Genomic DNA, 14,752 nt, shown 5'->3' with positions numbered 1-14,752 from the left:
TGGGTCTTGCTCAGTGCACTGCCATATATAACCGATGTAGTATTTGCTGTATTACTGGCAAAATAGTTCAATTTTAACAGTCATTTCAGTACCATCTTACTTTCAATTTTGAAAACGTTTGAAAATGTTCTGCCAGTCTTGTGGCACTGTGCATATAGCACTACTTTCTGCTGTTCCACTTGCAAATACTACCACCAGAACAATAATCAATTACATGTATTTGTCACTGCTGCCTATATAAAACTGTTTTAGGCTTTTGCAATTACTTCCTGTGACCTCTCTAATAGATAGATAGCAATTGTTGTGCCAAGCTAGGTTAGCTGGCTGCTAGCTTGTTAGCAGTACTAAAAGTATATGGCAAAAAAGCAAATGGTTCAATTTTCCCATATTGCCAAGATTATTATTAAAGTTGAATACTGTATCATCAGTGTATGAAGTACTATAGAAGAATAAGTGGATTGTATTAAAAAGTGACAGTAAAATTAAAATAAACTATATTGTTTCCTATACTTGGTTTGGCATTAGCCCTTTTTGCTAACGTATGCTTAGCACTACAAAGTCAAAATACAGCTTATTAAAACGAACTCAATGTCACTGTTTGCCATTGTACCTTAAATGTAAGTATATAAACTAATATCTTAGAAAATTACATTTTTGTGGGGAAAAAAAATAAAACAAAGGGCTACACGTTAAAGCTAGCTGATAAAACAGTCTTAGCAAAAAAAACAAAAAAACAAACCCCAAACAAAAACAGTTTGTATTACAAAAATATATTTCATGCTGCAAATTCTTGGTAATAAAGTTAATTACATGCAACTGTTGAATTTACTCACAATGGGGAGTGGGGTGGAGGTAAATAAAACTAATACTAAAAGCTACGATGTTTGTTAGCTTTATAAACAGACAGTAGTAAAATACTATGAACACACTAGTGATGACTGGTATTTGCCAGTGGAACAAGACTGATATTCTCTTTTTGTTGGCTTAGCAGAACACCACAGTTTCACAGTGGCCAGCCACTAAAAACTGCCATGTGCCACTTCAACAGCCAAGCTGGTATACCTTTCATACAATGGAAATCACACTTAACAGTGTCTCATCAAATGGGGTCTGTCTACATCAGGTCATTCTAGCATAGAAACTCAGTTGAAAACATGCAGAAAAAAAGATGATACAATTACAGGTATTACAAAAATGGAAAAAATGGAAAACAAAATAACTTTATGCGAACAAAAGAAAAAGACCAACAGAGGGAAGCGATGGGGACATTTCAATAAATTCCTTTGCCAAGATTGGCCCTAAAAATTTAAAAAAATAATAATAATAAAAAAAAATTTTTCAACTCAACAAAAAACGAAATTTCCCCAAATCAGACTAAAACCTTATAAAATAAGTTTGAATACCTGTTTCATTTTGACATCTCCAGCAGGTGTTGGTTTCTGCAAGGTTTAGATAAAACATTTGATACTGCCACAGAGCAAGAAATTACAAAGTCAGATATGGCTGTTGAGGCTTAAGATTAGGCGCTTAATAATCAATAAAATCCAGAGTAAAGCCTTTCTGATATACTATGAGCACATCCATTATTACATGTAAGTCTGTCTAACCTGCTCTGCTGGCTTTTTCCAATGAAATGACAACTCTTGGAAGAAAACACAGCTTAATGTATGTGAAGCACTTTACATGTGTGTGTAATCAAGGTTTATGAATGACAATAGGAATTCTATTTAACCCCCCAAAACACCCATCAGCTGTCACTACATGACTCCCTGTATATCTGCAGAATTTCAACTATAGCGGAGAACTCTTACTCTGAGGACTTAGGGTTTCATAGGGGGTGACAAGCAAGTCAGAACAAATAGCATCCTATGGAGCTGTAGCCCAAAAATTGACTTCCCCCCCCCCTCCTATTGTAATTACACTTATATGGGGGGTGTTAGTCTTCCATATACCACAGCACCAGGAGCAACTTTACTCCTGACAGCAGTTACCTTCAACCGCTCCTTACACACATTCAAAGGTTTCTGTGGTGATTTATCTTTGCTTCTGAAATATAATTCTAATTTGTAAACAGAAGTAAGCAAGACAAGGCCTAAACCCTCAGGTCAAAGAAGGTGCTTTTCCTGTAAGAAAAACCCTACGGACAAAAGTTCTGTTTGTTACTTCAATTTTAACATAATGTCGATATTGCATTCGCAAAAACTAAACTAATACGTTGTCTCCCTTTTTTAGTTAAGTATTTTTGTCAAGTGTTAATAATTATTTTGGCGATTTTATTCCTATTCGTTGAGGACTCTCTTGCGATCATCCTCTTTTATATGCCCAGTGGATTAATGTAGAATAAGAAAATTTGATTTTATGTATTAAGTTTCAGTAGACGTTTCTGTTCCTCACAGCACATTATTAAAATGTTTGACCTCACTAAAACAAATCTTAGCTGACTACAGGTTTTGTCACGAGGTCTGCCTGTCCGATAAGAGATGACAGTGTGCGCTCAGAGGCATTAACTAGATAGAGATGTACACTTAACAAATATAAAGGCTTAGACTTTAAATTTATTTTACAAATCGAGGTGATTTGTGTCAACACGTTATGAAACCACCGACAGAACTACCGTTAGCAACACAAGGAAGACACGTAACGTTATGTATGGCCTGAAGCCAACAGAATTTAATGTTGACACTTAATAGAATTGATAGCCCCAACTTTAACTTTATTAGCTCCATCATTTCTTTGCTACTCGGAGCCAAGCACTGAAACAGTGGCCTGACCGGGGACAGAAGTACACTTCAGTGTAGGCCTTGAGGCTACTTGTAGCAGCCCTCTGCTAATAACAAAGGCGAAAAAGTTAAAATAGTTGGAGAACTCATTTTTTTTTAAACAACGTAATACTTTTAAGGTAGAGTCGAGATGTACGATTCAAACTTCAGGAATGAAAACACTTGACTATGCCATTACAGGCCCGTTGGTACAACAATTAAACTGAAGCTTGTGCATTATTGCTAGCCTAGCAGCAGTGCAGTTTCAGGGAGATGGAGATGAAGCTAAGCGCAGAAAGACAGAATTAGCGGAAGTCTCACAAGTCAGACGTCAAAGTAAAAGCGCTGCTTGTCAACAGACAATTACTCAGATCCTACAGTAAAGCCTTTGATTAGCTTAGGCTAATCAACTACATGGTGTGAATATTTTTTTAAATCTGATTTAACATGTAAAAACTTACATGTGTGATGCTTGTCACTAACTGCTCATTTTAATTTTAATTATGATTAACCAAATAGGTGCACAGATTGACCTTACTCAAAGAAAAGGCGGTTCGGCCACTATTTTGGCTTGTTTTAGCAAAAGTGTGCATTTTGCATTAACATAAGCGGAGCATCTGCAACAGATGCATTAAATTGGTCACGTTTCCAGACATGGGCCGCGTAACATAATTTATTTTGAAAGTTCTGACCGAAAAGACTTACTTATTGGGTTTCTCTTGGCTACAGTGTTTCTGCTTTTAGGAAGCTAAAGGCTACCCTTTCCTACAAACTCTTATGTCCCCAGTAGAAATATGAAACTGTGAACTGGAGCCAGTTCTCGCCTACCTTGCATGCTGCTGCTCTGTGTTTGCTGGTGGAGTTGGTGCGACGTTGATCCTACGATGTTGCTGTTGTTGCTAGAGCTAGTGGAGTTGCTGTTAGGACTGGGAGTCGCCATTGTTGTGTTGAATTCCAGCAGCAGCGCTCAGGCTGCAATGCAGAGAGTGAAACTTCGCCCGCTCTGCCTCCAGACGGGACACTGCGCCACTTGAACGCAACAGCCGCAACGACGGCCACGTCTCTGCTGTTGCTGCTTTTATGGACAATCGGAAATAGCAAATCACGACTTCACAGTTGAACGTTTGACCTGCATAAATAACAAATGTATATAACATATTCTACATTCTGGCTAGTTTGTATCGACTCAATTCTATACTTTTGTTTTATATTCTAAGCGATTTAACACAATATGATGGACAAAAGACGATCTAATGTATTACATTTTTTATTTCGTGTTGAATAATGAAGCTTCCTTTTTTAATTTGTAATATATTTTACTCAGATTTTTATAGTTGGATTTACACTGTTAGATGTGTCAGCTCATCAAAGATAATCAAGGATCACATAATATGTCAAACAGCCTTTGAAATGTTACGCAAATTTCTGTCCAGGAAGTTTATGCTTCATTTTTGGTAAAAGAAATTCTGGTGTTTTATTAGTCTGTTGCTTAGCACAAATTAACATATGTGTATATGTATCGGTGCTTTGAATGTAGCCTGCTAATTAGCAGTAGCTGCTAACTAGCACTCCAACCTCACCGGTAAGTCTGCCAGTGTTATTACAGTCTAAGCTAAAAATGCTACACTCCATAACTGGAGTTCAACTCCATAACTACATTTATACCAAAACAACAGAGACAATGGTTACGCCAAATTGAGTATTTATGATGAGATACTCAAGAAACAAGGGCTTGTGTTTGTGGCAGTGAGGCAAATGTAGTGGTCAAGCTTTTTTCTCATCCCTTTTTTGTAAAACAAATGCACCTCTACTTTTTCTGTTTCTGGACTGCTGCTACATGTTAACCACAAATCATCGGTGATCAGTATGGGAAACTGGCTCCTTCATTTTGATTGCATGTGTTACTTTCTCCTTTGGGGAGAGCTTATAACAAATACAGAACTTATAAAACATGTTAACTTCGATTTTCTTATTAAACAAACTAATTTATTAATAATTTAGGCACTCTGCATGACGCAAATTTATAAAACGTAAAATAATAATCCTTGTGCCGCCGCAGTCCTCCAAAGTATCCCATTTTAAGAAATACTGCTCTAATGAAGAAACACAAGTATTAGTACGCATCTGTACATGGTAAAATTTCAGGATTAATATGAGGGCCAAAATGAGTAGCTACATAACATGTCGGGTAGATTTAGCCTTTTACATCTGAGGGGTAAAAACTGCATATGTAGAACCAGCAGTCAAATCAAAAAACACATTAAAACTTTGCTTTGCAATAAAAGTGTCGTTTTTTTCTCCCCTAGGTGGTACTCTTGTTCCACAATGGAACTGGTTCTACCATCAGGCTCTTTAGGCTTTCAGTGTGAAGGAAGAGATGGTTAAATAGGTAATCGACAATGTATATGGAAATACCATACCATACACTGGAGCCTGCTATCACATCATTATATTTATATAACTCCACCCCATGATGGATAACTTAAGTCTCAATTTTTAATTTACCACTAACTTGAACACATCACACAATGCAAGAAACAGTAGCATTTAATGTATCCACTGAGCATAGATAGGTTTTTATTTTCACTTTATTTCATACAGTCTTAATCAAACACTTTCAATCAAGTGTTGTCACCAATTTGGTGTGTTATCATTCACACGCTGTCATAAATTAAAAAACAACATAAGTGTCAATACAATATCTGAGCTACTGTATTTGTAAAGTATGCTGCTGTTTTCATATTATCATATTACAATCCCTTAAATAGTTCCTAATTTGTCAGTGTTTTTCCATTTGAAAATAACTTAAAAAGCTCAGTGCTGTAAAGTGGAAAGCAGCGAGAACACTATCTTCTTGTAAGGTGTACTCATAATATTCCCACTTCCTCAGCGAAACATCCTTCAAGTTCCCAGTCTGAAGAACATTTCTCAAAATCCAAACAGTTCCATCACAGCTCCAGGTGTGATTAAACACAAAAGGACACTTTCAAAAAAATTCTAAATTAGTTCCTAGGTGTATCACTAACTAACTGGTGGACTGGACTCACACAAGAAATAATTCTTCAATAATTCTTTTTCAAGACAGAAGTGATAAAGTTGTGATTCTTTAATTACAGTATGTGTCCTTTTGTCTGGATGGAAACAGAAACACTCGATCTGTGATACTCCCGTATCCTTTCAGCTCCATCCTGTCTCCATATACAGAGACTGTGGCGAATGCATTGCTGTCAGGTGGTGTCTCAATCACCCCATCAACCGTCAGGTGGTGCACTCCTGTATCTTCGTCTTGGCAGTATCCACCGTCGTGGGCGTGTCCCGCCATGTAACACACCACACTGGTGTGGGAGCGTATGACGGCCAGGAGCTCTTCAAAGTTCCATGCGAGGCAAATGGTGTCTGTGCAGTCTGGGTGGATGGGGAGGTGACCTGGATAAAGGAGGAAAAATAAAAACACATGTGTTCTTTTAAATTGTACTAGAAGCACTGGAATGTTGAAGATCAGGCTCTGATCAAGCTGAGCTGGGATCAGCATACGTTCACTTTGGGTTGTTGGCTACCTTTGTGTTAGCATGCTGTTTGTTCAGATGCTTGCAAAGGGCTGGTGTTTTGTTAGCAATGCTCTTGGTTCTGTGCTGGATGCAGTTTGCAAACCTAGAACCAAGGAAACTGACTGCAGCAGCAGAAGACCACACCAGGAACCATTCCTGCTAAGAGCAGGAAACTAGGGCTCCAGTTTGCATGAGCTCATTAAAACTGGACAGTAGAAGATAATGCAAGATAATGTGCCATGTCACAAAGCTCAAATCATCTCAAACTACTTTCTGGAACATGCCAGTTAGTTTACTGAACTCAGATATAGCTCTTTCGGGATGTGGTGGAACAGGAGAGTCCCATCACAGACATTTTGCTGACAAAGCTGCAGCAACTGCATGAAGCTCTTATCTTAATATGGACTGAAATCTCGTAGGAAGGTTTCAGCACCTATGCTGTGAGAAATTAAGGCAAATCTTGGTCCTGTACTAGCAAGGTGTCCAGTGAACGTATTTAAAAGTTTTACTTACTGACAATTGTGACCTTTTCTTGTTTCTCATCAGCTGATGATAGAAGAGAGTCTAACCAGTCCAGCTGGTCCTTACTGAACCCACCATTGAACATTGTGAATCTCTGCGTGAGATTGTTAAATGCTGAAACAAAAACACAAACCATCATCAACTCAGTTGGTGGGTCGCAAGCTAGTTTAGTCAATAACAAGTGTAAATCCATAAAACCTGTTTTTTGTCCTTTGGTCCTCATTTACAAATTATGCTACTAAAACACATAACTGTCCTACTGGATCCCTTCACTGGTATAAATTACATTTTCATCTAAGAATTGTCAGTTGTTTAAGGAAGGCGATAAATAAACTAAATACATATTACTGCATGTTGTACTGTGTACATGCATATTCCTGTTACTTGATATCTGGGCTAATGTAATTACATTTGTTTTATTAATGTTGTAATTATCAGTAAAGCATACCTGGAGGGCAGTTGAGATCTTCGTTTTTGTTATACTGCTTTATCAAATTCATAGCATCGACATATTGTTCACTGGCCTTCTCTCTTCCCAGCAGGCTCACATCATAGGCATCCAGGACAACAAATGTAAACCCGGGGAAAGGGCTGAAACTGTAAGCATATATGCCGGAGCCGGCCGGGGCAGTGCTCATGCTCCTGTCAGTGTGGAGCGTGCTGTTGAGCTTTGAACGCAGCAGCGCGCTCCTGCTGAAGTTATAAAACTCGTGGTTTCCCCATACATGATACACCTCCGCGGGGCAGGAGCTCAGCTCTCTCAGCACGGTGTCCAGCGCGCGCTCCGAGGCGTCCTTGGGCTTGTTAAAGCCGTCGATAATATCTCCCAGCTGGAGAATAAATGCTGGCTTGACAGCTGATTCCGACCAACTTTTCCGAGCATTTCTCAAGAGCTGGAGACCGCTTCGGTAGTATCGCCTACGAGTCCGAGTGTAATTGTAGCCGTCGTCGATGTCTGCGTACTGAATGTCAGCTATCACGCCGAACGTAAACAGCAGCGTTTGCTGACGACAGTCGTCCATTCTTGGTGTTGTCTTCGGATCAGCTTGAGTGCGCCCCTTATATCTACCGAGGAAGATGAAAATACCGACTCCACGCAGGTATCCTGTCCACCCCCTCACATGCTGACTGCCTGCCAGAATTTCTTCCGTTGTCTAGAATGACAGCGCAGCAGCCAGCGCGTAACCGAAACTGACGGCAACAAAACAACTTCCGGCATCCTTCGAAATAATGCTGAAAGCGAAACTGACTCATCGCAGCACACGTGAAGTGAAAATGTGGAAACTGGCTTTATAAACTACTCATAAATTGTATATTTTATTTCATAGGTGAGAATACTACATTTTTCTTTTGGTTTATTTTTCTAGATTTGTAGAGAAATTTAAAGACAAATGTATTAATTTTATAGAGAATATAAAGAAACATTCATTTACCTATGCTACCCCTGCAACAAAGGTCTCCATTAATGTATTAAAATATATAGTGTTTGAGTTCCCAGCATGTTTACAATTTTGCTCTAACTTTCACTTGACAGTGCATGAATCAAAAACATCTTTTCCATCTTACCTCCACTCAGGTATTTATTCCAACAAGGCTATACAGTAGTTTGGGGGGTGTTGTTTGTTTTGTTTTTCAACAAAATTGACATAGCTATAAGACTATAATGAAGGAGAAGGTTTAATCTAAAATAGTATAAAGCAAAGACAACAGACAAAAACTTGTATTCTTTTTTCTTTTAAATGTTAGAGAGAACAGTTCTGTCTTTCAGCAGAACTGCAAGTATACTCAAAAGATTAATAAAAAAATGAAATATTCTTCTGAAAGCTATATAGATGAGGAAGTCCTTAGTAAATATACCTCAGATGAACAACAACATATGATATATTACACAGTGTAAATGTTTATTAAACAAATGTACACCAAAATACAGAAGCAGTTGTAAAAATTAAATACATCCTGTGATTCAACAGCTTGTAAAACCACCTTTTAGCAGCAATAACTTGAAGTGATTTCTGTATAACGTCATTAGTCTCTTGCATCTTTCTGAAGCACTCTTCTTTACGGCGTTGTTTCAGTTCATTGAGGTTTATGGCCAAACCTTTATGTCAATTTAAATCAAGCTAAAACAATCTCAATTTGAGGACTTTTACAAACAGTGATGTATTTTCAGTGAGGTATTAGTACTTTTTACTAAACAGCATAACGGATCAATACACCTTCCACCACCGCTGCCCCCTTAGTTGAGTTTTGATCTGCTTACCACAACGGAAATGTCACAAACATGAAATTACCCCCTTCCATTCTAAGGACCTATGTTCTTGATGATTTATGATGTCACCCTTTGGTTTGTTAAGCCATCTTCATTTTTATTGGTCCCGATTATTCATTTATTATTTATTATTTCTAGCACTGCTTTCACATGCTCACATCTGTGTCCGCATCAAAATAAAACTCGTCTTCCTTATTTGCATCAAGAAAAAAAAATATATACCAAAACTTAATGCAAAATTAAAATCAACAAGGCTGTTCCAGGTGATCCTCTTGGAGGCACAAGCTCATAATGTGAAGGAAATTTCAATTTTGGTGATTTTTAAATTCTTTTAACATAATGTTAGTCGTCTACATTAGTCCAGGAAAGTGCAGGGAAAAACTATGATCTGCACAAGCGGATGGTCCAGCACTGATTTAGGGAGCAACTGATTTGCTTTTGCTTTTGCATTTTAACTGGTGAAGCATACATTTAAGTATCAATCAATCATGCTTGCCCATGCAAAAATCATTATCAAAATTAACTTTTTATTAATTGTGTAGCCCTAAAACAAGTATATTGACAATTATTTATAAAAATTTTAGCCTTTTACTGAACATTTTTTAAAGTTTTAACATTTTCAGTGTTTTCAAATTCAAAATCTCTAGGGTTGCAAGAGTAACCTTCTGTATGGGGTTCTGCTATCAGACAGTAGTTTTACAATCATGGCTTGCACGTCACTGTTGAATTTCACCTGAAGTCTCTTTCCCAGGAGTTTCTGTTGTTAGGCCTGTGACACATTTGGGAATCCATTTGAGGACAGTGGCATCCCACTCACCCTCAGCTCTGTCCTGCAAAGGCTGGAGAGAGGACAGGATGAATCCTACAGATAGAAAATGCTCTAAGAACACACTTTGGCATGTAATTCAGTCAGAATGCAGACATATTTCTGTGTTTCCACAAATAGCAGCATGACTATCTGTAGAGTGAGCTGAGCATGACAACATCTGCAAACACAAGGCACATCTGCAGCCAGCACACAGCCACTCAAGTCAATTTGATTATAAGCAGATTTAAAAACAACAAGGGCTGACCAAATTTCTGTATGACTAAAAATAATAACTCAGAGCAAACCAGAAAGAACAAAACAAACAAAAAACAAAGTGAAAGAAAAGTATCAAAAACTAATTCACATTTAAATGCAAGCATGTAAATATGCTTCTTCAAGCAGGTTTTAAAGACAATTTAAAGAAGTGTTGGTGAGGTCCTGATTTGAAGAGACAGACTGTTCAAAAGTGTATGTGCAACTACAGCAAAGGCCTGATCTCCTCTGTGCTTTAATAATAATGGATTGCATTTATATAGCGCTTTTCGAGTCCCTCAAAGTGCTTTTACAATTCATTCACTCTCACACACTGGTGGAGGCAGCTACAGTTGTAGCCACAGCTGCTCTGGGCCAGACTGATCGGCCACTCTGGCCAACACCAGTAGGTGAAGTGTCTTGCCCAAGGACACGACAACCAAGACTGTCCAAGTCGGGGCTCGAACCACCAGCCTTCCGATTACAAGACGAACTGCCAACTCTTGAGCCACGATCGCCTTTAGTCTGCGTCTCAGAACAACCAGAAGCTGTGATCAGCTGACCTTAATGCTCTATCTCGTGACTTTTTTCCCCTTAATAAATGAAATCATTAAAAAAGTGCATTTTGTTGGTATGTGGGCTAGCTTTGTCTGATACTTGTTCGATGATCTGAATGTGTGAAAAAAAATAGTAGCTCAGGAAGGGGGCAAATATTTAACATCACCGTGTTTCTGTTCAAGTGAATCGAGTGGATTTACCTGCTCTGCTTTCTGGTATTCTCCATGCTGCTCACAGCCGATGTCAAACACATACTTCCCCGGGCCAAGCGGCTACAAAATTAAAACCGAAGATAATAAGGGAGAGAGGCACAGACTCATCCTCATTTACAATGACACAGACCACAATGATATAAGAACTGATTGTTGTTTCTGTTGATTGACACTGAAAACACCAATCTATGTCATTTTGGAACAGTGGGGCAAAAAACTAAACAAAACAATACACAAGGCAAGAATGGAGCCGCATAATGTAACTTTCTTTGTGGTTAAAAACAGAAAAATGAGTTTTTTGTTTTTCCTTAAAAATTCTTTTTACAACACTTTGACCTTTTGATTATGTGATGAATGAAGCGATTCTGAGGGCTCTATAGAAGACGCACCTATCCTAAAGCCTCTACTTATATCAAAGTAATAATGCTACAGTATACATACATTCTGTAAAATTAGACTTACGCTGAAGTACAAATGTTCTGCATTAAAACATACTTCAAACTCTATAGAACGGTTAAATCATGGAGATAGCTGGAGATAATTTACTATAGCTAAAGCACACCATAATTTAATAGTTTATATATATATATACATACATACATATATTAATCTAATTCTGCTAAATAGAAGTACAGTAAAAGAGTACAGTCCATCAAACCGACTAACTAACTAAAAAAACTAACTAAAATCCCCACAAAGCACGGTGACTAATGAAGCCTCCAGGAAAATGGTTAACTCACTGGACAAATGATGTCGTCCCCTCACATACGGTAAATATACACACAGGTGCAATGAAAAGAGTGAACGATGCTCTGAATTTAGGGGAATAAGGAGGACGGTGTCATAAAAACATTTATGTCACTAAAAACAATGAATAGTGATGACAAATAACACATAACTTAACAGTGATCACAAAAATCATGATAATCATTTTGGCTATTGTCACTTTTCACACCATGCACAGGCTGCATTAAAACATATTCAGTATTTTGATCGATCACTGACCAATTTGTGAGAATGTTATAAAAATAAAACTTACATAGTTGTTGATAAAGTTGCCCATGAATCTGTGGTTAGTATGGAGGTACTCTCCAGCTGACTCCATCTTGCCGTTCACCCAAGTGCCCTTGAACTTAGAGCCAGTTTCTTGGTAGTGGTAAATGCCCTGTCCGTGCCTGGAAATCACAAAAACAGCAAAGATTCAAGGAGCTTTTAACATATCTAGTTACAGCTAACTTCAAAGTAAAAGCATGTTGGTGCAAAAAAAAGTTCAAACATCTCAGAAGTTAAAGACATGTGACAGCATTTCTGGGACTACATTTCAACATGAAAAAAGTCCTGCTCTCTAGAGTATTAATACTGTTGAATCAAAGTAAATTATCTAAACATAAAAAAGTGTATATATAATATAAACCCTGACTCCTTCTGGCATTACAAGTTGTTACAAGCAATTGTGATTGCATTTCTTGTGACATACCTCAAATTTTGCAGCCACTCTCCATCATAGGTGTCTTTGTTGGGGTAGGTGTAGACACCGTGACCTTGTCTCATACCCTCAACCCACGACCCTGGCAGTCAGAAGAGGCAGTAGTAAGAGTTTTGCTTACAGAAACCAACATCAGAGCTTCAGCTGGCTTTAAAAACTTTCTCAGGACTGTATAAAAATAATTTTGATTGGTAGAAGTACACAACACACTCATGTAAAGCACATTTGTTATACCTTCATATTTGGACCCATCGGGATAGTAGAAGGTTCCCTGTCCATGTTTCATGTTCTGCTGGTAGTTCCCTACATATCTCGCCCCATTCTTGAAGCGATATGTCCCCTAGTGGAGAAAGCAGTTATATTTAAATATATATTAGTCCTTACCTGAGTAGCATCAGGGAAAAGCGTGAAATATTAAGAATTTTCTTTGGGACTAAATATTTAAATAAAATTGTAATTAGAGGGTAAGACTGCTTTAAACTGCTTAATGTTCTCACGCACTGTCCACACTGTTGTCTAATTTAGCAGCTTTTTCTATATCTAAAGGATAATGTCTTTATGTGCTGATATGCACATACATGCAGAATGTTCTGTGCTTTGGACTGCAGGGGTCCAGCTCAAACGTCCTACCTGTCCGTGTCTTCTCCCGTTCTGATAGTCTCCCTGATAAATGTCTCCGTTGGGCAGAATAGCTTTCCCGAATCCGTGCCTTTCTCCAGCTTCGTTTCTGCCTCCTTCATACTCCTGCTCGGGTAAAAACAAAATAGGGTTTTACCATTAGCTTTAGTTCATCGTCGGCAGCAAACAAACTTAACACGATAATTATATTCTCTCACCCCGAGTTTATTTTGTTCATCCTCGAACTCCTCAGATCCTACGTCCGACATGTTTCTGTCAGTTTCTGAACGACTGTGTTGTAGTTTTAGTTGAAACAGAAGCGCCAAAAACGGGGAAAATCCTGCACCTGCTCTTTTAGCCTACTAGTTTACAGTTGCTATGACAACCGTCGGTCACGCGAGCTAAAGACCCAGGCGCGCTCTTGCCTGAGAAGACTCTTGCGCAGTATTGATGTTCATTTGTGTACTGGACGGACGCAGCCACAAGAGGGCGCCCGTCTGACTCCGATTTTTTTTCCAAGCTAAAAATGTTTATTTTGGAGAATACGTTGTAAGTTACTATGGGTTTTTTTAAAATGTGATAGTAGCTTTTTATCTCTACTCTATTAAACTTTAAAGCCAAGTTCCCCACTTCTCCATAATGAAAAGCAACGAGTGTATTCAATGTAGTTCAGTCTATTTTGGAGGGTGTTATTCTAGCAGTAAACATGGTGAGCCACCCCTTATTTCTTTATATTTTAATTCCACAGGATTGGACTTTCTTCCTTTAATTGGTTTGAAGAGTTTTCAAGTCAGTTAACAGATAACTTCGCAAAGAACCATTTTTAAATGATGTATTCAGGTACTTTGTTACTTGTGGCAAAAATACATGACTGGGACCCATTTAATTGAATCTATGAAAAATGTCAAAGATCACACCTTGACAGATATATATAGTATTTTTGTATGAGCAAGGTAATTCCCAAGGGGCTATTAGCCAACAAATATACCTTAAAAACTGGACGAAAGAAGAAGTGGCAGGCCTAAAAAACTACAGAACATCAACAGTGTGTGACAGTCATGTTGTAAAGTGACAGAAAAGGGGCTTGACACAGCATGTGAGAGCTACTGCACTGAAAGCTATTCGTCAACAATAATCTCAGTGGAAGGGTATGAGGTATTACAAACTACCAGTGTTGGTCAAGTTACTTGAAAAAGTAATCAGTAACTAATTACCGATTACTTCCCCCCAAAAGCAATCCCGTTGCTTTACTGATTACTAATTTTCTAAAGTACTTAGTTACTTTTTAAAAACATGATTTACAACCTGAATAAATCTAATAAAACTAGTTTTAATAGTTTTAATCTTTTAACTTTATGCATCAAGCAAAAATTCAATTATATGCAGCATTCTCTGACTGGAAGAAATTTGTTTAACATTTTAATAAATTGTGTCAAACTTAGTTCAGTTTTGCTCTTTTAAAATCTGCTTCAAAGCTCCAAAGGGCTTTTTTATGACCACACAATCAAAAAAAAAATTCACAGCATTTCAATAAATGATTCATGAAAAAACATTTTTCTTGATATCTTGGCAAATCAGTATGTCCATCAAATGACACCAACATAATAACCTTAATGACCTCTCCTTTGCAGCTCTTTATTTAGACAACTTGAACTTGTTTTGACATTAACTCATAAGCTCTGAGATTTTGCCATCTGTTGCATTAAAGATTAGAATGAAC

General features: G+C 37.9%; 3 protein-coding genes across 4 annotated transcripts in view; all 3 read right to left on the bottom strand.

Moving 5' to 3' along the window:
• Positions 1 to 3,849, bottom strand: part of map2k4b (mitogen-activated protein kinase kinase 4b) — a 12,162-nt gene extending 8,313 nt beyond the window's left edge. The window contains exons 1-2 of the mRNA XM_013913053.1: positions 3,588 to 3,849; positions 1,404 to 1,439 (exon numbers count right to left, since the gene is read on the bottom strand). Of these exons, the coding sequence (XP_013768507.1) occupies positions 1,404 to 1,439; positions 3,588 to 3,699 (148 nt within the window). The 5' untranslated portion in view covers positions 3,700 to 3,849. The remainder of the gene's footprint in view (positions 1 to 1,403; positions 1,440 to 3,587) is intronic.
• A 1,462-nt stretch (positions 3,850 to 5,311) lies between these two features.
• On the bottom strand, positions 5,312 to 8,121 carry adprm (ADP-ribose/CDP-alcohol diphosphatase, manganese-dependent). Its single transcript, XM_005721914.1, has 3 exons — positions 7,278 to 8,121; positions 6,821 to 6,943; positions 5,312 to 6,185 (listed from the first exon to the last, which is right to left on the bottom strand). Exons 1-3 carry the CDS (start codon positions 7,849 to 7,851, stop codon positions 5,866 to 5,868), a joined length of 1,017 nt encoding a protein of 338 aa, XP_005721971.1. The 5' UTR covers positions 7,852 to 8,121; the 3' UTR covers positions 5,312 to 5,865.
• Positions 8,122 to 9,611: 1,490 nt separating this feature from the next.
• rsph1 (radial spoke head component 1) lies at positions 9,612 to 13,389 on the bottom strand. 2 transcript variants are annotated; one of them, XM_005721913.2, is made up of 7 exons: positions 13,251 to 13,389; positions 13,045 to 13,158; positions 12,649 to 12,754; positions 12,406 to 12,496; positions 11,968 to 12,103; positions 10,917 to 10,988; positions 9,612 to 9,960 (listed from the first exon to the last, which is right to left on the bottom strand). In XM_005721913.2, the coding sequence occupies exons 1-7, from the start codon at positions 13,299 to 13,301 to the stop codon at positions 9,862 to 9,864; spliced, it is 669 nt and encodes a 222-aa protein (XP_005721970.1). In that variant the 5' UTR covers positions 13,302 to 13,389; the 3' UTR covers positions 9,612 to 9,861. The 2 variants fall into 2 exon arrangements, with proteins under 2 accessions (XP_005721970.1, XP_005721969.1); XM_005721912.2 differs by having other exon boundaries at positions 9,612 to 9,937.
• Between the last annotated feature and the right edge of the window lie 1,363 nt (positions 13,390 to 14,752).

The sequence above is a fragment of the Pundamilia nyererei genome, unplaced genomic scaffold, assembly GCF_000239375.1.
Source record: "Pundamilia nyererei isolate P.nyererei 1_Seehausen unplaced genomic scaffold, PunNye1.0 scaffold00005, whole genome shotgun sequence".
Classification (NCBI taxonomy): domain Eukaryota; kingdom Metazoa; phylum Chordata; class Actinopteri; order Cichliformes; family Cichlidae; genus Pundamilia; species Pundamilia nyererei.
Note: the sequence above shows the minus strand (reverse complement) of the source record. Positions and strands in the feature narration are given on the sequence as shown.